This window comes from Tachypleus tridentatus, chromosome 1, assembly GCF_004210375.1.
Source record: "Tachypleus tridentatus isolate NWPU-2018 chromosome 1, ASM421037v1, whole genome shotgun sequence".
Taxonomy (NCBI): domain Eukaryota; kingdom Metazoa; phylum Arthropoda; class Merostomata; order Xiphosura; family Limulidae; genus Tachypleus; species Tachypleus tridentatus.
In genome coordinates this window covers 59,336,240-59,359,850 of record NC_134825.1, presented here as the reverse complement: position 1 = coordinate 59,359,850, position 23,611 = coordinate 59,336,240, and the positions used below count along the sequence as shown (strand labels likewise).

Genomic DNA, 23,611 nt, shown 5'->3' with positions numbered 1-23,611 from the left:
CCCAAATGAAACTTAGCCCTAAATTTTTGTAATTATGGCTGTGGTACATGAAAATAATTGTTTATTTCAAATATGAAATTACAGCATAAAACTAATAAAATGCATAAATAAGACAACTTCCTATGATTAATGTAATTTGCTTGGTTTTCTAATTAAGCTACAATTACCTTAGACAATTTACATGCCTGGTTGATGTGAACTGTGCTGGTGTAATAATGAATCAGTACTATAAATGTTTCAAACACTTTCATTAAAATGAATTAGTCATAAAAGGAAATAAATTAAGTATTTGTATTTATTTCCCTTTATGACTAATTCATTCTAAAGAAAGTGTTTGAAACATTTATAGCACTGATTCATTATTACATAAAGGGAAATTAAAAAAATAAATCTTTGTATTTCTGTTGTTTATAAGTAATCCAGGAGCAAACTTTGGACACAGTAAATGGTATTTTCTAAAAGATATGATATATAGTAGTTATATATTTTCACCTAAAATTAAAATAACCTAAAGTGTTTTGATGCCATGCATATTGATGTACGTTGATAACAAAGATGTTTGATTAAATTTCAAGTGTAACTAAGGAATTTTTTCACTTGCACACTTTCCCTACTACACAAATTTCCTAGGGTTACAGAGATGCCAACCATTATGATTTGAGCCTAATCATTACGATTTTAGTGTACACATTACCACTATACGCTCATACAGACAAATATTACGACTTGTTGCAACTCCCAAATTATTATATATTATATGGGCCTATACAATAAAGTGATAAATTGTTCCCCCAGGGCTTGAAAGGGGTAAAAAGAAAATTTCTGGTGAGATACAAATAAATTTTGATAATAAATAAAAGACATAGTCCAAATGGTTACTTGTGATAAGCATGTTTGTGTTTAAATAATAAAAAATATTTGTATCTCCAACGTTTACCAATAGTTTGAGTGAGGTGCTTCTCCATATTGGGTACGTGGGGGAATCCATAGTTACATCAGTGCTTGTCAGCCAATCAGCGCTCGAGTAGATGGGTATTTCTCGTTTTCTAAGAGCCATAGAGACACCGATGCGATTATTCACAAGATGGAAAAATGAGGTCTCATTCACCAGATTGTCTTGTTTCTGGCAAATCTAAAAGGACTAAAACTGTGAAAGGGCTCTGTCTACAATCATTACGCTCAGTCATTTAAAATAGTTGGCATCTCTGGTGTTATATTAATATTTGTCATGTCAAGGCTGTGACAAAAGAGCAAAATTCAACCTGTACCAAACTCTTTCAGATTAACAGTGTTTCTGATTCATTTGAATCATGAATTCCCATTATTTTTTATAACATTCATATTTTTTTACAAAATGTGTAAGGCTTGAAATCATATATGCAGAAAATGTAGCCAGTATAAGTTTTCATTTGAAATTTACTGTTATATTGACTGTACACCAACATCACAATCAGCAAGTTATGAAACATAAGCTCTCCACGAGCTAAGGGGGTGATAATTGTGATTTTTTTTGTCTGATGTACATGTATATATTTTCACCTTAACTTATTGTATTGTGACTTCATATTCAGACATGTCTTGTTGAGAAGACCTAGCAGATACCTAACCCTAATGAGAACCAATGTGATACTGAATGTAAAGTGAGGTTTTTACGCGTTTGTAACTTATCTGAAAAAAGAACTTCATCAGTTACAAAAATTGTTCCATGGAATGGTTGAAAGTATAATAATTTATAATAGTTCATGTTTGTTATGCTTGATTCCTTGAATTGAATATTTGTATGTAGTTACTGAATTTTAAAACTCTAAAGTGCAAAGATGTTTATCAACATTTTTTTTCTTTTTTCCCATAATAAAGAAAAAAACCTTTCAAAAAAAGGAAGTAAATATCCATCTTTCAAAAACAAGGCAAACAATGTAGTAAGGATGGTATTTGCATCTTTCCTACAGAATAGGACAGGTTCACAGAATGTCAGACAAAAACAGAATAAGTTAAACTCGCTTGTCATTGAATAGTTACCTATATTGTTATATTTTAATTCTTGCCTGTATCGCTGTCTATTTTTACTTATTCATTAAAAGATTTATTCATTCCTTGCATTTTTAATGCGTTGTTTGAATATACATAGGATGGTTGTGTTTATAACCAAGTTTTAAATACAACGAGGTTCCAATTGAAATATTTATTTTATATGTGAAAACGGCTCATTTGGGTTGAGAAAATTTTTTTCGTAGAGGAGCGAACAACCATTCGACCTTTGGTTATCATCAGGTTCACAAAGAAGAAAGAGGTAACTGAGTGGAAGCTGACCACATGTTTGAAAGGGGTTGTGTAACTTAGTGTCGGAATGTAGAGGGCGAGCTTAGATGTTTGAATATATAATTTTATATTATTTATTTAATTATTATTATTTATTATATTATTTTTTAATATAGGTATAAAGGTGTTCATGTGTATTGGTTTATTTTGGGCTTGAGTTGTTGTATAAGTAAAGCTTCTTTAATTTTGCATTTGTTTATGTTTCTTTATTTAGTATTTGAGTGTTTTCTCAACAACTCAAGCTCAAAATAAACGAGTACAAAAAAATACTTTTATACCTATATTAAAAAAATATAAATAATAATAAAATAAAATTATGTATTCAAACATCTAAGCACACCCTCTACATTCCAACACTCAGTTACACAACCCCTTTCAAACATGTGGTCAGCTTCCACTCAGTTACCTCTTTCTTTCTTTGTGAACCTGAAGATAACTGAAGAAGGTCGAAACGTTGTTCGCTTCTCTACGTAAAAAAATTTTCTCAACCCAAACGAGCCATTTTTACATATATATTTTTCTCTACAAGTAGGTTTTCTCAACATCACTTGTGATATTTATTGTTTATCTTTATTGACTGATAATTCTTGTTTCACTACTTAAGCTTTTTAACAAAACATTAGCTTTCTGTAAAAAAGCTAGCTCCAAAGCTTCATGATAATGTTATTTACACTAACATTAAATCATTAAAAATGATTTTTTAAAAATTACTACTAGTTTATAAAACTTAAAAAACAGATACACTGTTTGAAACTGTCATCTCAGTGAAACTGGTTGTTGCCGTTGTTTTGGTTTTTGAGTTATTATGTAATGAAAAAATGAGAAGAAAGAACAACAAGTAATTTAAACTTTTTTGCTGTAATAGTCTGTAACAGACATTCCCAGAACTTGTGATTCAGGCATTATATAGATATTGTTATAAAAGGAAACACTGTAATATCGTAAAGTTCATATGACCTTTTGAAGAGATATTTAAAGTACCATTTTGATGAACAATCCCAGCTATCCTGACATAGGCAGGGTTACTACATGCCATATATATGTAGTTAATCAGTGTTGTTTATAATGTTTTATTCTATTTAAGCTTAAATAGGCTTGTAATGGCTACACACTTCATCTTGTTTCTTACAAAGCTAGTTTTGTTTGCACCAACTTTGTATGGTCTGTTACATAGACTACCATCAATAGTTGAATAACCAGTCAATTCAGTTTCAACCCTGTTTTATTTTTCATGTTGACTTTACTCTTCAGGTTATTTTCAGTTCTATTTTAATTTTATATTTACTCTTGTCTAAATGTAATTGTCAGTAATTTATAAATTAATATTTAACTGTGCTAAACTTTAATAAGTTTCATGGTAAGTAAACAACATGGATACATATGCCACATTTAATCTATTTATAAGATAATGTGGTTAACATTTTCTCTGTGACATCATTCCTAGATTTCCTGGTTCTGTTTGATCCAGTGTGAGATGTTACATGTTTTCCAAGAAAGGTGAATTACAGGTGGCATACTATTTTCAAGTGTGTTCAATTGCACTTGTCTACTTATGTTTTGTGTACCACTAAATAGGGTTAATAATTTAATGAATCAGTGTTCAAAAGGTACAGGAATAATTTAAAATTTTAAAAAATTCAGGAAAAATGTTTTTGTCATGGAAAAGGAATGCTAAAATTCATATGAAAAAGGAGAGAAAGAAAGTAATAAGGGAAATAGAAAAATATAGAGTAAGAAAGTGTATAATGCTTAACTTGTATCACTAAGACATCTTATACAAGTCAATTAGTCATTAAACAAAGTTAGGAAGGGGTTTTAGGAGCCTCAGTTGAGAATACATTATAAATTGTGATTTTTTTTTAAAGGATATTTGTTGCTTACACCAAGGTACCAATACTTGAAAACATTCAGGCTTCTTGAGAACATTCACACTACTACTAAGTTTTGAGTTTTATTATAAAACATTATTAATAATGTGTAAAGTTACAAACAGTTGTTATTAACTGCCAGTGGAGTTGCATCATGCAAGACATTTTATTGTGTAAGTTTTTGCTTTTCAAATGTTGTAGTTTATTTAGTGGTTCATAATTATGTATTATATTTTTGAATATTCATGCATAAATACATTGTATAGAAAGAATATTCTGGAATTTGAATGACATAGCCATTCCTTTGCATAGTTTTATTCAGCTATTTGTATTTTCACATCAGTGTTTCAAAAATAAAAGGCTTGCAGCATAATTTATATGCACACTTATAAGATGTAAAAAATGTTTGATTTTAATTTTCTATCTGCTGATACTGAAATAAATATATACTGCTTCTTGTGCTTATGTTGATTACGTGTAAATTATTTAATGATATGGAATTAATTTTTAGTAATACAGAAATCAGTACCACATATACAACTTATTGAAATGTATTAAATTCATTCATCTTGTGATCAAATTGGTGGCATAAATGGAAATAACCGTAAATGTTTAGCAATAGTTTCACTTTTGTGTATATCATCTTAGAAGTTAAATCATGGGAAGGGTTTTTAAATTGTTTCTTATTTCTTTCAGGTTTATCCAACCCTATAGACATGATATATCATATCCAGCCATGGATGATTCTAGGATTATTTCCTTTGGCTGCATCTTTCGAAGGTGAGCTTTTAAACTAATGTTATTTACTGTATGTCATTTTTATCATTGGATACTTTGTTAGTGGAGTATGAACAGATTTTCAGTACTTACACTGCATTTATGATAATCAGTTTCTAAACTTTTAGACTGCATTCCACATTTACAGTTCCCTTTGCATTTCATGCCATTTTTTATGGTGGTAAGACAATCATTCATTCATGATATACATACTTATATTATTACAAAGCATGTAGGATCAACAAAAAACATTTGCATCAGAAAAAAAAAACACTAACACCAGCACTTTCAGAAAGCATACTTTCCTCCATAATGGTTTCTGATAAAGAAAATTCCACTTACTGAAAGTGCTCTTGTTATTGAGTTTTTTTTTCTGAAGCTAAGCATTCACATAATAATTTTTCAACTTTTTTTGTTCCTAGAAATATGTGTATGTAATTTGCTAGTCTTCAGTATCCTCTTGCATTTAATGCATACCTATTTTGGCTCTTAACCATTCATTCTGAATAAACATTCACTGGGGCTTTTTACATTTTCCTTTGGAGTCATTTTGATAAAGACAACTCTTCTTTAACATGAATTCTTAAAGTTTCACATGGCTCATGTTTTGAAAGAATTAGTATGAAGTATTCATCAGAGTTTGCACTTTCATTATTTGAAATATTTTCTTTATTATAATCTTAACATATTACAAGCATTCACTTTTACTTGTGAATTTTAATACATATGTTTTTCATTTAAATATTCAGAAGTTCCTGATTTTGCACATGTATTTGTTTATATATTGACTAAAATTCTAAAAATGTTAATAATAAGTATCTATTATTATTATTATTATTACTTATTTTAGGTCTTCGAATTGCCACATCAGAAAAAGTTTTTCGCTTCAGAGACACAGATGTTCTTCTAAGTACATGTGTTAGGATTCTAATAGGAGCTACTATAGCTTTTCTAATGGAAGTTAGTGAATACTTGCTTCTTACATATACATCAAGTTTGACTTTGTCCATTGCAGGCATTTTGAAGGTAATATAACTGGAATGATTAAACATAACTTGTTTTTTCATCTTTGACAAAGGCAAAAAGAAAATTAATATTATTGTTTACAAGGTGTAATCAGAAAACCATTTTAAGACACTGTTATTTGAGGTTGAAGCAAAGAGTCACACATTAAATTTTGAATTATTTTTCTTCCAAAAAATTAGTTTTCTAAAACTCCCGAAATATATTTCTCTTTTATTGAGTACATGAAACTTAAATTAGGGTTAGTTTTTACATAAATATGAAATTGGTTTTGTTTGTTGTTTTTTAAACCAAAAATGAAATAATGATATATGATATTGAGTTTTGTTCTCAGGGTCATAAATGTGTGTCGACATTACAATAAGACTTTATGAACAATGAAGTTAGGTCAACAATAGCTTACAGCTGACAAAGTGATTGAAATGTTATTGTTATCAGTGTACGAGTATATTAGTATGTTTAAGAGTTTAAAAAGGATCACACTTAGCTAGGTACACACATCCAATTAGTTGTCTCTCAGCTGACTAAGAGTTAATGTGCTGTGTAACCAAGCCATTCTAACAATCTCTGAAATTGAATGAAAAGTAGCATTGAAAATTAGACAGGGTTTATTTGAAATTCTGTTTTACGGCCTCCGTGATGAAAAACAATAGTGGTATGTAAATGTTTAATGTTTCACAGTTATTATCAATACTATTGTAAAGTGAATACTATTGTCAGTGAAATTGAGCACATATAAAAGCAAAATGTTTTAAAATGGATACATAATAAGAACATAAAAACAGAATATTTTAAAAGGAATATGTGTGTTTCATACTTAAGATAATGATATATTCTAATTGTTTTGGAAATGTTTAAATTTGTTTAAAATTAGGAGTGTTGAGAGTATTAACATATGTAATAACCATAAGACGTGTTTTAACCAAATCTAGGATGTGAATATTTCTGTTTATATATACATTAAGATCAGAGTAAACTGATAAGGTGAAAAAGTTTTACTTATTTCATCAGCACTTCAGATTACCCTTTGGCATAATATGTATTTTACTCCTTGAAATAAATTGCAATGCTGAAAATGAAATCTCAGTTCTGAAAACTCACCTTCTTTCATTTTCACATTTTAGTGCCTTTATTTTCATTGTAATTAAATAAAAACAGAACAATTGTAAGTCAAACAATTTAAAATGAAGTTATTTTCTGAAATTTTAAACAGATATTTTCATGTTTTTTATTTAATATTAATATTTCTAGTAACTTGTTATTTTGTGTTTTACAGGAAGTTTGCACACTTTACCTAGCTGTTAGCTACAATGGTGACAATATGACACCCTTAAACATCCTTGGGTTAGGTGTTTGTCTTTTGGGGATAAGCCTGCATGTGATAATTAAAGCTCTTCATTCTGGAGGTATTTCAGACTTGCATTATACTTTTGCAAAATATAACAACTAACATAGCATTATATATACGTAATGTGGTTTATATTAAGGATACAGGTTTCTTCTAAAGTTGCAAATGTTATTTGTGCATGATTTTGTTCTGTGAGCAGGACAATAACAAAATGTCATTGTGCTGATTGTGAAAACTTTTTTTCAACACTGTTACCTCATCAGAATAGTATTTGGATGAAACAAATAAAACTGAAGTACAGGTGTCAGTAACAGTAGGCTTAAATAACAGAGTCTTACTGATGAATAGTAATAGATTTACAGTTTTGCCTTTCATAGATATATGAAAGTTTCCACAACATTTTACTTGTCTCATGTTTTACTTGTTAATCAGTCTTATTACTACAATTTTTTCGGTACCTTCTTTCACTTTGGCTTACTGATTTGTGATATAATTATAAGGAGTGTAGTCAAACTAGAACATATTTACATACCTAGTAGATTCAAGAATAAACTCTATTTGTAAAATTATTTTTTTAACCAACATGTGAATTTAAGTGAGAAAAGATGAAGTAGAGTCCTAATCTGTTTTTTGATTTGTTACTCCTACAACAGATTAGTTTCACCAAATGCATGGCTCATCGTTAAAAAAGTGAAACTAATAAATAAAGTACAACTAATATAACAATAGAATTGTAATCACTATTTTTCTGGTTTAGATCAGTGGCTTCTAGATGTTTTTCACTGACAGCACCTTAACTCTCTTGGATTTGCACGTACCCCTATATGCCATATGAAATTTCTTTTTGTAGTTTTTTTTTCATGTTTTCTTCATTTGTCAACTTTTTTAACAACATGCTCTGGCAAACAGTTTGGAAATCATTGATTTAGATATGTAGTAATATACATATATAGGAGTGAACATGTAAATCAATAAGCTTATTTGTTTTTATTTCCAATAACAATTAGGATAAAAATGGATAAGTTCAGGGCTCAAGTTAAGATGTTAGACTTTGGTATAAAGGGAATTACTGAAATTTGGTTGTGTGAACATATGTTTCAAGAATACAAGTAAAAGAAATTATGTTGAAATTCCAGGTTATTAGTTAAAGAGGAAGTTGGGTGACTTTTTGTATAAAGGATGAGTGGCAATCTGTTTGAACTGAAAGCAGAAAAAAACAACAATTAAAGTCAAGAAGCTGAATCTGTATAGGTTACCAGAAGGGGTTTAATTGTAATATGTTATAGACCACCTGGTGAGAGAGATTTCTTCAATGAGAGATTCTATAATGAGATTAAGGTTGTTACTGATAAAAATATTTGTGTTATAATTATGAGAGAGTAATTTTACACCCAGTAATTGGGATTTTTATAGGGTTAAAGAATGAGAGAGAGGAGGGGTTTCTTGAAGTGATTCAGGATAGCATTCTGTACAAAACATTCAGAAAACCAAACAGAGGAAATCAACAATGTTTTATCAACCTTTAATAAGTATGTGGTTACAATAATTTAAACAAAGGAACATCTGGAAATGTTATCTTTACATAATTAAATTTGTAGGATTTTAGTTCCTAATTTACAGAATGCTAGTTTGAAGGCCATGTGACAATATTTTAGAATAGAGGGAATTGGTGTAATGAGTTAAAAGTGATTAAATTAAAAAAAATATATTCCTGTTTTTAATTCAAGATAGATGTGCTTCTGTAAAGGTAAAAAGAAAAATGAGAAGATGAAACCTAACTGCTTACTAAAGATTATATGAAAATCGGGGATTTGGCCAAAATTGAATTAGGAAATCAAAAAGGGTTGATGAAAAATAAGTGGTTCAATATATTAAAACTAGCAGCAAGGAATTTCTTTACATATTTATACTGGAGTTGACACAACAGCAACTAAGAACAGTAAATGAGTGCTAAATCATAAATACAGGAAACTGATAATAACCTCAGACATTTAGTTTGGTCTGCTCCTGACTGTTGAAGTGAGAGTGAGCACCATGGTGAGAGCAAAAGAGCTGTCTGAGACCTTCAGAAAGAAAATTGTAGCAGCTTATGAGTCTGGTAAGGGATTGAAAAAGATCCCAAAAGATTTTAAAATTGGCCATTCCACTGTCTGGAAAATAGTCAACAAGTGGAGGGCTTTCAGAACAACTGCCAACATGCCCAGGTCTGGTTGTCCAAGCAAGTTCACCCCGACAGCAGACTGCAAGATGCTAAAAGAGGTCTCCAAGCACCCTAACATGTCATCATGGGACCTACAGCAGGCTCTGGCTACTGTTGATGTGAAAGTGCATGCCTCTACAATCAAAAAGAGACTGCACAAGTTTAACTTGCATGGGAAATGTGCAAGGAGGAAACCTTTGCTCTCTAAGAGAAACATCAAGTCCACACTGAAGTTTGCCAGAGAGAATGTAGACAAAGACCAGGACTTCTGGAATGATGTTCTTTGGACAGATGAGTCCAAAATTGAATTATTTGGACACCAGAACAGAGGACATATTTGGTGTAAACCAAATACAGCATTCTAGGAAAAGAACTTCATACCAACTGTGAAGCATGGAGGTGGAAGTGTCATGGTTTGGGGCTGCTTTGCTGCAACAGGATCTGGACAGCTCACAATCATAGAATCCACCATGAATTCTACTGTGTATCAGAGGGTGCTTGAGGATCATGTAAGATCATCTGTACGAAAATTAAAGCTGAGGTGAAACTGGACCCTGCAACATGACAATGACCCAAAACATACCAGTAAATCCACCAAGAACTGGCTGAAAATTAAGAAATGGAGAGTCCTGGAATGGCTGAGTCAAAGCCCAGATCTTAATCCCATTGAGATGCTGTGGGGTGAATTGAAATGGGCTATACATGCAAGAAACCCCTCAAACATCTCACAGATGAAAGAATTCTGCATTGAGGAGTGGGGCAAACTTTCTTCAGACCAATGTCAGAGACTGGTATATGGCTACAAGAAGCATCTCACTGCAGTTATTTTAGCTTTGGCTTTGCAGGCAGCCAAAGGGGGTAACACTAGCTATTAGGGGTAGGGTGTCCTAACTTTTTCCTCAGTTAGAATATGCATATTTATAGAATTACATTTACAGATGATCTTGAACAGTCTTTTCTTCAGGCTTGTTTAGTTATATTTCTATAATCTCTCAGTATTGTTGAAATTGAGATTAAATATCTATATATCCAAAAATGTTACAAAATACACAGGCTTTCATAGAGTGTCCTAACTTTTTTACATAACTGTATAATGAAGTGGACTGGCAGTGATGCAATTTTTATTGCATCGATAGGAGTTAACAATATAGGAAAAGTAAGTCAGAGGAGCTAATTAATAAGCACAAAGGGTTGATAAAAGCATTTAGAGATAAAGACCATAAAATAATTGTGTCAGAGATACTGCTAAGAATTCATTGTGGAGATGAAATTTTGAGTTGGTCATTAGAGTAAATGCTAAGCTGATATTAATATGTAAGGATGAGCAAGTTTGCTAGTTGTCTTGTGGGATCAGTTCAGTGGGAGGAGAGAACCTTTTGAAATGGAAGGTTTGCATTCAAATAGGAAAGGGTCTAGCATGTTCTCAAGGGCTGTTAACTCATCTGTAAGAGAAGTTTTAAACTTGGCTCACAAAGAGTTTAACAGAAAAAATTATAAAGTAAAGCTTCATAAATTTAAGGTAATTGGTATCATAGGAGACTTAGAATACTATAGAAAATCAAGAAAGTTGGTGAAACAGGAGATTAGGACATCAAAACAGGCATATGAGAAAAGGTTGGCTGAAAATGTAAGGATTTTTTAAGTACATCAGGGGTAAAGAAAAGGTTAAAATGGAGGTAGGTATCCTTGAGGGATGATAAAGGAAGGCTAATATCTGATGAATATGAAATGGCTAGTTTATTAAGTTCTGCCTTTTCTTCAGTTTTTACTAATGAAAACTAAAGAAGTATTTCATGTCTTGAGCAATTGATAGATGAAAACAAAGTTGAATAAGACAATTGCATAAATTCTAAGTTTGTTAAAATGGAAAGTTTAAAGAATGATAAGACTCCTCAAGGGTAGATGAGGGTAAAGCTGTAGATTTGGTGTATCTGTATTTTCAGGAAGCATTTGACAAAGTGTCACATAAAAGGCTTGTAAAGAAATTTACTTCTACAGGTGTGGGGAATAGGTTAACTAATTGGACAGAAGAGTGGCTTGATATCAAGGAAGAAAGCAGAAGGTTTTTATAAACAAAGTTCATTCAAACTGGATTAAAATTGCAAGTGTGGTGTACCTTAAGACTCAGTTTCAGAACCATTACTCTTTTTGATTTACATTAGTGACATAGACGATGGAATGGTCAGTAAGTTACTTAATGTACTGATTATATCAATGTTTAGAGTGTTGCTGGTTGTGAAGAGCATGCTGCTGCTGCTTCACAAAAGGATTTAGATCATTTAGTGAATTGGACAACTAAATGACAGATGGGTTTCAATTATGATAAGTGAAAGATATCACCTGTGGGTTATCAAAATTTGAATTATAAGTATAATTTGAATTGGAATAACCTTAACAGTGTGATGAAAGAAAAAGGATCTTGGTGTAATGGCTGATCAACTGATCAACAATGCTTAAGTCATCCAAGTACTGTGCTGTTGCTACTAGTAGGGCAAATAGGATCTTAGGCTGTATCTACAAAAATGTCGAATACAAATCTGAAGAATTAATAATTTCATTGTACTGATCATTGGTTAGGCCACATTTGGAATACTGTGTTAAATCTTGGGCTTCTTACCTTAGGAAAAACATTAAACCGTTGGAAAGAGTTCAAAGAAGATTACTAAAATGGTACATGGGATGGAGGGGTTGTCACATGAGGATTGATTCCTTCTTTTAAAATTTTAAAATTGCTTTCTTTTGAAAAAAAGAGCTAAAGGGAATCTGACTGAAGTGTTTAAGATTGTAAAAGGAATTGATAATGTTGATGCATCAACATTTTTCTTACTTAACAGTGAGAATTATAGAACTAAGGGACATTAATATAGATTTAAGCAAGGTAGAAGCTGTCTTCAGCTAAGACAGTTGTATTTTTTTAATAGTGGCCCTATTGCTCCTATACATTTTGTTGTGTTATAATCAATTAATATCAACCAACTTGAATTAACCAAAAATAACATTTAAAAATCATAATAGTAATATTACATCACTGGATAGTTGAAATGATTTGGTTATTTTAGTGACAATCAATTCATTTTTAACTTGATAAATCAGTTATGATTAATTGAGGAAATAGTGCAGCTTTAGTATTATATCAATTTTAGCAGTAAATTATGTAGTAACATATCGATTTTAGCCATACATATTACAGTATTATATCAACTTGAAATAACCATGAGAAGTTGTTAAAACTGAGACATTTTTTCACAGTTAAACTCTGATGTTTGGAAAGTTTATGTTATTATTCTTTAAATATTTGAAAGGAAGATTTTTTTAAAAAAATTCTAGTTCATGTTGTGTGTGTTTCTTGAATTATACTTGAAGTAAATCTTTAAAATGGGAAGAAAAAATTTAAAAGCAATTTCAATCATTTTGTTTACTTCTGGAAGTTGATTTGTATCTTTATTTAGACATTTTCATATGCTAGTAAATTCATTTTAGGGTAAGGTTTGATTTTTTTTCATCGTATGAACTAAAAAGAGCACTTTTAAACTAGTGCAGCTTGGTTAATATTTTGATTTGCTTTTATACTAGAGGATCTGAAACCACTGTATATTACACTGATAACACAGACCTGTGCTTGTTGTCTTGCAGTTTTTACATGTTCTCCAGTACTTTCTGTACACTAAATATGAAAATGATATCCATTTTTCTCCATTACATACAGACTTTTCACCAAATGTCACAATGAAGTATATAAAATAGACTAAAATAGGTAGATTTCACAAAAAAATAATAATTTGATCTTAGTAAGAGTGTTTTTTTTTCCCCAATTTGTAATAAATCCTTACATGATAGAAAACATTAATATTATTTTAAAAATATGCATAGCTGAGTTATGGAAAATCCATTATTAAAACCAAAACAACTTTTATGAAGTTTAAATTTGCAAGTCTGTGTAAGTTGTATAGTTCGAATGTGATTTAAGGGCATATTTGGCCTAGAAAAGCTTCACATGAATTTCTTATTACTAGTGTTATGCTTGGTAAAAAGAGTAGTCCAAGAGTTGGTGGTTGGTGGTGATGACTGGCTGCCTTCCCTCAAGTCTTAAACTGCTATATTTGGGACAGCTAGTGCAGATAGCCCTTGTGTAACTTTGTGTGAAATTAAAAAACAAATCAGAAAGAAACAATAAAATTTGAGGACAAAAATTCTGAACTTATTTATTTTTTCTATGTTATGTGTGACTTTCTGAATTTTTATATGTAATAACTAAAAGAGAAATATATGAAGTTCTTTAAAAAATACTTGTGTTACATAGATAAAAGTACAAATTACCTATATAAAATTATAGGGGGAGAAATTGTAAAGAAGGCATTTTAGTATTGTGGGAATTATAATTTACAAGAATAGTATATATTCATGAATACAAGTTCTTGTGTGTTGTTTTTCCCTTCAAAAGAAGAAGAAGCTGGAACAAACAAGGAAAACGACACAAAGAGGTGGCTGTTAAATGTTGAAAACAATGAAACAGAGGATACTGTGTTCGAGTTTCATTAATTGGGATAATGGACAATGTAAGTGTTGTGAAGATGTGTTAGGGTTTGACTGGTGTTTACATAAGTTGAGATACAAAAGTGACATTACCTTGTGTAAAATGCAACATGTAAAATTGACATATGTGAAATAAAAAAGGAAACTGGATATGATAATATTTTCTTGCTCATCCATATTTTAAGGTGCTTGCATTGAAAAATGTGTCAAGTAATTTGAAGATGTAAATTCAGTCAGTTAATGTTTCAATTAAGTGATCTGATTTTAGACAACTAAGGAACAATTACCTAAGTTTGAACTACAATGTTTTGTGTGTGTAGAAATGTATTTTATGTCATTGCTTTGTGCTAAATACTGCTTTTTATAATGAGTCTGTAATAAAGCAAGTTTTTTATCATTCAAGACTACAAATTATTATTGTTTTTAGTTTTCCAAATTTTTTCTACATATTCCAATAACTTTCAACTCATAATTGTTAGGGCTGGCATAGTCAGGTGGATAGGGTGCTTGAGTAACAATCTGAGAATCATGGTTCAAAGCCCCAACTCACCAAACATGCTCACACTTTGTACCAGGAAGAGAGTGCTATAACATGATGGTTAATCCCATTATTCATTTGTAAAAGAGTAGCCCAGCAGTTGGTGGAGGGTGGTGATAACTAGATGCCTTTCCTGTTTTCGTTCACTGCTAAATTAGATACAGCTAGCATAGGTAGCCCTCATGTAGCTTTGTGTAAAATTGAAAAAAGAAACAAACACAATTATTAAAAATCTTAGCATTTGGAACAAAACAATAACCTTGTTCTAACCAATTAATTAATTTTTTTTGTTCTTCTCTTCCTGTATCTATTATTACAGTTTGATAAAAATTCTGTTATTCTTTTGATTATAGCTGTGAAATGATGTGCTTTATTTGTTGTGGTGTTTTCCAAAAATTATACAAGCTACTTAAATTACTTGGTAATTTTAGTTGTGGTTTATGTTAACCTAAATGAATTGTTTATTACAGTAGAACACAAGCATATTGTGTGTTTTCTTAATGACTCATTAGAATTTTTTTTTAAATTTAGTAAGTGATTAAAAACAGAGCTGCTTTAAAAGAAATGAGATGTTTTATCTCATTTGAAACTATAGTAGAACAATAAGTTTATAACTACAACTGTATTTTGAAGCATTCTGCACCATCACTTATGAAACTTTTGAGAATTACGACTTCAATTTTTTTTGTTTATAAATTCATACTGACCAACTTCCTAATTCTTAAACTTGTGTATCTTCCATCTTGCAAAATTTGATATTTTCAGAATGAAGTGTGAAATAAAAATGGGAAATATGTATTTATAACCTTACTAACCATGAACTGCAACTATCTGTAGAAAAGATTGACTTTATGTCAGGAGTGTGTGTTAAATTTTCATTGTAGCAACTTTCATCAAAGCCTACGTGTTACACTTTGCTGTTTCCCGAGGTATAAAATTTTGAAAAATTGTCCTTAACTACATTTTCTTATATGTAGATTTCAGTTACTTCACACAGATACATCAATTACCATTAAGAGTAAGACTTGAAATTAGATTATATTAGACTCATTTTTATAATGTTGCTGACCTCCTACAGGTTATGTTCCTGCTATGATATTATGTAATATATTTATATATGTATGTATGTATGAAGTGTAATAGGTAAACATGAATTTGAAAGTAGTTCTTCTGGGGCAAAACACCCTGTACAAATAAGTTTTTTTTTTTCATTGGCATTCTCTGTTAAAAATATATAAAAAATCATTAAAGTATTGTGTATGTTTAGCTTTGTTTATTGTAGTATTCTTCAAATAACAGAAATATTAAGAGTATTGTCGTGCTGTCTGTTTATTTACAAATTCTTTAAATATTTGTTTAATGAACTTGAATTAAATTATATGAAAGTTGGAGATTAGCCAGGGACCATTTTATTAGAATTTGGAGAATGTTAATCAATGGCATGTGTTATAACAAAAGTAGTTAAAATGGTTGCTACTTGAAATTTTGTAAAAATTAATGGTGTCTTTAAAGTGGTAACATGATGTAATTAAATCCCAGTAGAAAAAATATATTTACTTTAACAGGACAGCTTTTTATGAAGTAGGGGTTTGTGCTTCCCCAGCAATAATGATTTAGATGTGATTTATATTCATTTCTCTCATTCTGCAATGTCTTAGACATGAATAACTCACTTAAGCTGCCTAGCCCTTTGAAGTGTTAGTGAGCTGTGAGTAAGATTTATAGTGGGAACAATTTTCAAATGACATTTAAGTAAAAGGCATGACAAAATAACTTTTAATAACAGATGTGTCAGTCACTTCTTTTAGCTTTTTTCTATTTAATATAACAAGTTAATTTCAAGTTGAATCCTTGCTGTGTCTTTGCAAGGGAAAGAGCCAGTGCATTTCAACTCTGAATGCAAACAGCATAAGCAATTGAGAATAGTTACTCATTTCACAGGACAAGATGCCAGTCCATTACAGGTTAACTAACCTTCAGCTTACAGTTGGGTGGACTGGAACAAGTAAGTGAAGTGTCATGTTCTAGGACACACAGCATGATGTGGGAAAGTCTTGAACTCACAGTCATCTAATTATGAGTCCAAAGCATGAAATCATTGAGCCTGCTGCCTCTGATATACTAATAAAATGTTTGCTGTTTTAACATTTAAAGATTTTCTTTCATTTTTTACAACATTAAAGTAATATACAGAACTTTTCAATTCATTAGGTGTGGTTTTGTCTTGACTTTCTAACATTTTATAATATGAACTTTTATTTTAATGGTATTTTGTCACTATTTTGTAGTTCAAGAATTTCTTAATGATTTGATAACTGCTGTTCTTATTTGAATGTATTGTTCAAATATTTTAAAAGTATAATTCAGTGTCATAAAATTTGTAAATCTGTTGAAAATATAATTTATTATTTTCTTTTCTTGAGTTTGAAATTGTTTTTATTTTCTTAAAATTAGTCACAGAGTAAATTAAATTGAATTCAAAAATAAATTTTATTTTGAATAATTTTTATATAGTTGTCTCTAGCAAATGTTCAGAATATTTTGTGTTACAATCAAACTCTTTTCTTTCTTTTTTTTCTGACTTCAGAAACTCACTAAGTTTGGAGTTTGACTTTGAAGTGGTTATATCAACATTTTATCATGCCTTAGAATCTGTTTTTATAAAAGTTACATGTTTTCATGAATATTTAGGATTTGGTTTGTGGGATTAGAAATTCAGTCTTCCAGATACCTGTAGTATCGATGGTTTGATTGTACGTGTTATTTTTTATGTACTCAAATAAAACTATTGAGCACAAAAATGTTCATCATTTAAGTTATTTTGTATCTGGGATTATAAAAAAGGATTGTGTTTTAATAACTTTGAGAAATAGTTTTCAACACTTCCAATTTAGTAACATATCTTTGGGTGATGTTATTGTACAGACTTTTTATCTCTTGTATCAGAGAAACAATTCGAGCTGTTGGATGGATTAGAAAATATATTTCAGATATGTTATTTTATTCACTCAGTTTTAGTTTATGAAAACACTGCATGTTGATAGCCAGCATATCTGGAATTGATTGTTAGCAAGCTGTTAACAATAGTTAGAAATATTGTTAAAAATGCTATGTTCACAAACATCAATAATGACAGTTTCAACAGATCTATGAATACTTGCAAGGAGAGCTCTAATATAGCATGAAAAACCCCATAATTATGCTTGGAAGGAATTGTGTAATAAGTCTGCTTACTGAAGTATGTTATGTATATGGAACAAAGTTCACCACAGGTTGATATGTTACAAGTCTGCATGTAACCTATCATCATACACATGAATAATGGGTAATGTAAAGGACACAATGTATACCCTCTTGGAAACTTTCTAGTGATATGACACTATGTACATTAATTTTGTGTTCATAATATTTTTGTGTGTATATGTTCCCATAGGTGGCAACACTGCACAGTGAAGAGTGTGACAGTGAAAGCACTCAACATTGCAGCTATACTCCTATTATATTAAACTTAGCCTAACACAACTCTGTACATATGTATCACACTTGTGCTTGCTTATAAATGGTGAACGTTCATGAAACTAACGTAGTGGAAGGTGCAAATTGATTTGGATACTTAACTCTGAGAGAGTAAGAGCATGAAATGTGAAGAGAAAAATGACAGTTACATAAAACAACAGTTTATCTTCTTCACCATTAATAGTGAATTGAAACTTTGCTATTTCTAATATCTTTGTCTCTTGTGGAGCATGATGACCTCTGATAAACTGACTCTCGTAATTATGATGTACACTAGTGAAAGTAAGTCAAATTACGTTGTAATATTTTTTAACTTCCTGAACGTTTGGAAATTTAGAAATATTTCCCTCATGCTGTGTAACAAGACACAAGCTTTATCTCAGTTTAGTGCTATGCGTTTCCATTCTAGTTGAGATATATTCAGGTAAGCAAAGTCCTGATTTCCCTACAAGTATCTGTAAATGATAAGAAATACATTCATGAAATAACGGGAATGATAACTGAGTCTTTTAGTGTTTGTGCAACATCATGAGACTGAACAAAGTTGAAAAATGACGACAATCTTTATTATTAACAAAATAAAATGGTGGCTTAGGTACTTGAACGCGTAGAATGGCAGTCTCTTTTACTGGGTTGTATTTAATTTCGCATCTTTCTCTCAGCAAGACCTCAACGTAGAACATATGATTTTAAAGAGTTAGTCCTAACTCCAGCAAATGGATCCGGATTTCAACAGCTAAGCTCGTTTTCTTTCACGGTCGACACTTGTTTGCTCAAAGAATTGGTTAGTCTTAGATTCAGTCAACTTCAAAATCGGCCGGCAGTATCAATTAGGACCCGGCATGACCAGATGGGTAAAGCGCTTGTAATCTTAGGGTCGCGGGTTCGAATCCCCATCCCACGAAACATGATCGCCCTTTCAGCCGTGGGGGCGTTATAATGTGACGGTCAATCTCACTATTGGTTGGTCAAAGAGTAGCCCAAGATGACTAGCAGTCTTCCCTCTAGTCTTACACTGCTAAATTAGGGGCGGTTAGCGCAGATAGTCTTCGTGTAGCTTTGCACGAAATTCAAAAACACTTTCAAGAGAAAGACAGATTTTGACTTCTGAGGACAGTAGTTCTTTACATGTTTGAGAGTACCAAGACACGCTGACGAAATCCAGTCCTTGTTTTTTCTACCTGCTGATCATTTGCTTTTCACGTTATAGTTCAACTATTTTTAAGTAACGTTTGCTTTCTGTTAAATACAATTTGTTTTACTTGTTTGCAACCCAGATATCTTAATGCTATTTTATGAAACATTTCCTCATTTTTCTTTGACCTTTGAATGAAGCATTTTATTTTACTCAAACTTCAACACCATGTCTTCTGCCTTTCAGTCTTGCACATATATATGCACACGTTTTATAATTTTTGTGCAAAGTTACCGATGTGGATATGTTCACAGTGACAAATCATTTCGTTGATTGGTAGATGAAAATTGTGATAACAACGAAGTCTATTGATATTACCATTATAACGTGTTTTGTAAGTGAGAAACATCGAATTATCGTGACGCATACATGGCTCCCACGCATATATATCGATTCTACAGTTAAAGGCGAAAATAAAATTCTGTTTGGAAAATACATTCCTGCCATCTGACGGAAGAAATGGAAATAATAAACGGGCGTGTAAACGAATAGTACATATTGTGCATGTAACTTCTGGCAGTTCGTCGTTTGGGAAACAGCTCAAACTAAAGGCTCGTTCAATGTAAGTTAGTTTTTATTAATTTTTTGTAACTACTAATAACTAGCTAAAAGTTATTCTGCATTTCTCATACTGTCTTTGATAAATCATGCGGTAGTTTTTATATCACAAACTCACCACTCTGTTGGTCTTGGTTTTTTGTATATCGATCTATGTTAACTACACTGACGTCGACTACGTTTACACAGTTTTATGTTATTATATGAGGTGGAGCAAAGAAATGTTAGTTTAGTACAAGGTAAATTATCATTAGAATGAATATATCCCAATAGAAATAACAATTATAAAATGATTATTAAACACTGTATAGTTTATTACTTTTCATTCTGAAGAATATTTAACGATGCTCGTTGTACATCTGTATTTCAAACATAAACATGTATCTTATAGACTTATAAAAATATTACAGATGTTCGTTTAAAAGACAATAAAAAAACAAGGACGACCATGGATATTGTTTGTGTTTGAAATTCGCGCAAAGCTACACGAGGGCTATCTGTGCTAGCCGTCCCTAATTTAGCAGTGTAAGACTAGAGGGAAGGCAGCTAGTCATCACCACCCATTATAAACTCTTGGGTTACTATTTTACCAGGGAATAATGGGTTTGATCGTCACCTTAGAATGCTCCTACTGATGAAAGGGCGAGCATGTTAGGTAGTTTCGAACCCGCGACCATCGGATTACGAGTCCAGTCCCTTAACCACCTGGCCAGGCCGACACGACCCTGGACATAAAACCCTTGTCTGTTAGTGTTCTAGTCCTGTAATGTTCTTATTTCATTTAAAATATCATTTGTTCACAGAATCAAAGATTATGAGAAGTTTACATCTCACTAATTTATCTTTCTATCTTCTTGCCAATCACAACTGTAGAATTTCCAAGAATAAAATATTCCAGATAGTTGAGCTGTCGTTTTGATAAAAACTTTCAGACATGAAATTTCATTTGGAGTTGTTTTAATATATTCATCACATTATACATATATTAAACTAGAGCTTTGTTAATTTCTTGGATCAAAGTTCTTTCAAGGTGTCAACCGTTTTCATCACGGAATGAAAACATTTAATCAACCAATAAAACCGTGATAGGAGCAAGCTGTAGCGATGCGCTATGTACATGGCTAGCTTTAAAAAATCAGATCAATAATTTTAAAGTATTTTCGATTACAGTTTCCTTATTAGATTTGTACGCCAAAAATACGACACAATATATTTGTGATATATAGTGTTGTATTTATTATAAATTATAGTACTTGCGATAGTTACCTACACAAAATGTCCTTCAAAAACATTTATAAAACAGTGCTGTCTCGAGATTTTCTTAATGGTGTGTTAAAGAGTAATGACAATACATATATATATTAAGAGCCAAATCTAAAATAAATGTGAAATTAGATTGATGGGCGGCATTATGGGGAGATCAGCGACATTTTAGACCCCCTCCGCTAATTTTTGATATTTTCTTAACATCTTTGTAGCTTTAAATAACTACACACTACAGTTCCGATGAGATTAATGCTTAGTAAAAATAATAGTTGTGATTATAGTTTTTATCAGACAAAGCTAACTGTATCAGATCGAGTAATTACGTACTAAATAATGTAGCTTATTGTAAATTATATAAACAGGTTTAATTTTATAATACGTAAAATGTTTTAGGTTATTGATTTGTCATATAATCTGGAATTCGTGATGACGGAAAAATCCACTTGTAGAGAAAAATATATATGTAAAAACGGATGGTATGGATTGAGACATTTTTGTATGTAGAGGAGCGAACAATCGGTCATCGTCTGGTTCACAAAGAAAGAGAAAGGTAACTGACCAATAGCTGACCACATGTTTGAAGGAGGTTAGCTATCGGTCAGTTACCTCTTTCTTTCTTTGTGAACCTGACGATGACCGAAGAAGGTCGAAACAAAATTTTCTCACCCTGTTTTTACATACAGGGTGGCCCGTAAGTCTCTACCCATCTTTCTCTAAATTTGCCGGTTATTGTATCCAGGATGTCACCAGTATTCTTGCGCTCATGTACCCACGTACTTGTCACAATACGCTTTTCAAGTGTAAATGGGCTTACCTCGACCATATTTCTCTGAAAAAAAAAGAAACAAATTTATAATACATGCGTAACTGAATATAACATAATAACATATGGATAGGTAGGGACTTAAGGGCCACCCTGTATATAATTTGGAATTCGCTTGATTCATGTTTCTATACATATCGTAGAGTTTATAGTTTATGGCAAACGAAACCTAAAATATTCGACATTTTAGAGAATCGCTCATCCATTAGATAAATAACATTATAATCATTCAAACTCCTAAGAGTACAAAAATTCAGTCACCACAGAATAAAACTGGTTGACTTTACCTTATGTATGAAATATTGATATGAAATAAAAGTTTCGAGACAGCTTGACCGGATAATGAATAAAAGATTATTATAAATATATGACGTTTCAACAATGTTACTTTATCCTCAGTTACCTATTGGTTCTACATCATTAGAAATATTAATATGTTTATAGCTTTGAATTAGAATAGTTCTGAATGTGTTTATTCGCCATATAGTCTGTTCTGACAAAGTATCTGTACATGATATTTACAACTGATATGGAGAATATTTATATAGTACTTACGAAATAATTATTTCAGATGAATTGACCCTTCTTTTCAACCGGTTTATGTGATAAAACGTATTCTGTTTGTTGGATAAAACGCCTTGCATTATTTCCTTTGTAAGCACAATACGTGGTGGATATGATGTAATCGTCTAAACTGTAGAACTGTTCATCTGTACTTCCGTCATGTCAGCAGAAACATGTTCTTTAAATATGTAGTATGGTAATATTTTGTTTTATTTTATTTTAGAATTAAGTAAACCAGAAATAATGGATCGTTGTTCAGAAGGCCACGTAATTTCAAACAAGAGGTATTTGTTTTTTGTTTGTTTTTTTTGCAATTCTGCTTCATGTCCTCAAGTATAGGTTTCAATCTGTAGGTTTAGGAAACTTAGCGACCATTAACTTTCACTTTCATGGTGGTGAAGTGAAAACGGCTGCAAAGTGTTTCCAGTTCACGTGCTGCACTTAATCCATTTAGAATATTTAGTAAAGAACATCGTTATTCTATAATCAGTGATCTAGAGAAAACCCACTTGTAGAGAAAAATATATATGTAAAAACGGCTCGTTTTTATACGTAAAACATTTTCTCAGCCCAAACGAGCCGTTTAATAACATCGTTATTCTATAAACTATCTATTACGAAATACTATATATGTATCTTATAACACTCACTAAATATTATGCAATAGTTTAAATTAACCAAGTCTCTAGCAGCACACAGTTTTCAATAATTACAAGGCCTGCGAATTTAAAGTTCATAAAAGCTGTTTTGTTTCAATAACCGATTGTCTATAATTCAGCTACAAAGGTTTGGATTTTTTTTTTTTCTATCACGCAAGAATATTTTACAAATCAGGAAAGGAAAAAATGTCTCTTACTTGGGTCAAATTATCATATCATTTACCACAATGTACATATTTTATTATGTTTAGGTTCTAAAACGATCGATAAGACTCATGCCACAAGTCTAGAGAACTCCAAAGTTAACGATTATTCAACATTTTAAGCATAAAAAGAATGTGACTCGATTTTAATGAAAAATTTTACTTGTGTGAAAGTACATATGACATTTTGTAAAAAAAAAAAATCTATACGTGATGGAAAA

General features: G+C 31.2%; 2 protein-coding genes and 1 long non-coding RNA gene across 7 annotated transcripts in view; 2 read left to right on the top strand and 1 right to left on the bottom strand.

Moving 5' to 3' along the window:
* LOC143249580 (solute carrier family 35 member C2) overlaps positions 1-17,407 on the top strand; it is a 35,867-nt gene extending 18,460 nt beyond the window's left edge. The window contains exons 6-9 of one of the 2 annotated variants that reach the window (XM_076499705.1): positions 4,884-4,967; positions 5,815-5,990; positions 7,264-7,393; positions 13,980-17,407. In XM_076499705.1, coding sequence (XP_076355820.1) covers positions 4,884-4,967; positions 5,815-5,990; positions 7,264-7,393; positions 13,980-14,074 — 485 coding nt within the window. In that variant the 3' untranslated portion in view covers positions 14,075-17,407. Of the gene's footprint in view, positions 1-4,883; positions 4,968-5,814; positions 5,991-7,263; positions 7,394-13,976 lie in introns of both variants that reach the window. The other variant, XM_076499696.1, reaches the window with a different exon arrangement.
* Positions 5,864-22,632, bottom strand: LOC143249607 (uncharacterized). Its single transcript, XR_013027857.1, has 3 exons — positions 22,520-22,632; positions 21,808-21,970; positions 5,864-5,999 (listed from the first exon to the last, which is right to left on the bottom strand). It is a non-coding gene; the product is annotated as an uncharacterized LOC143249607 (long non-coding RNA).
* LOC143249593 (tubulin polymerization-promoting protein homolog) overlaps positions 19,722-23,611 on the top strand; it is a 30,406-nt gene continuing 26,516 nt past the window's right edge. For 2 of the 4 annotated variants that reach the window (XM_076499739.1, XM_076499720.1), the window contains exon 1: positions 19,722-19,879. Coding sequence is in view for 2 of the 4 variants with exons in the window: in XM_076499730.1 (XP_076355845.1) it covers positions 22,722-22,724 (3 nt within the window). In the remaining 2 variants the exon portion in view is untranslated. Of the gene's footprint in view, positions 19,880-22,705; positions 22,725-23,611 lie in introns of those variants that run through there. The other 2 variants (XM_076499730.1, XM_076499714.1) reach the window with 1 other exon arrangement.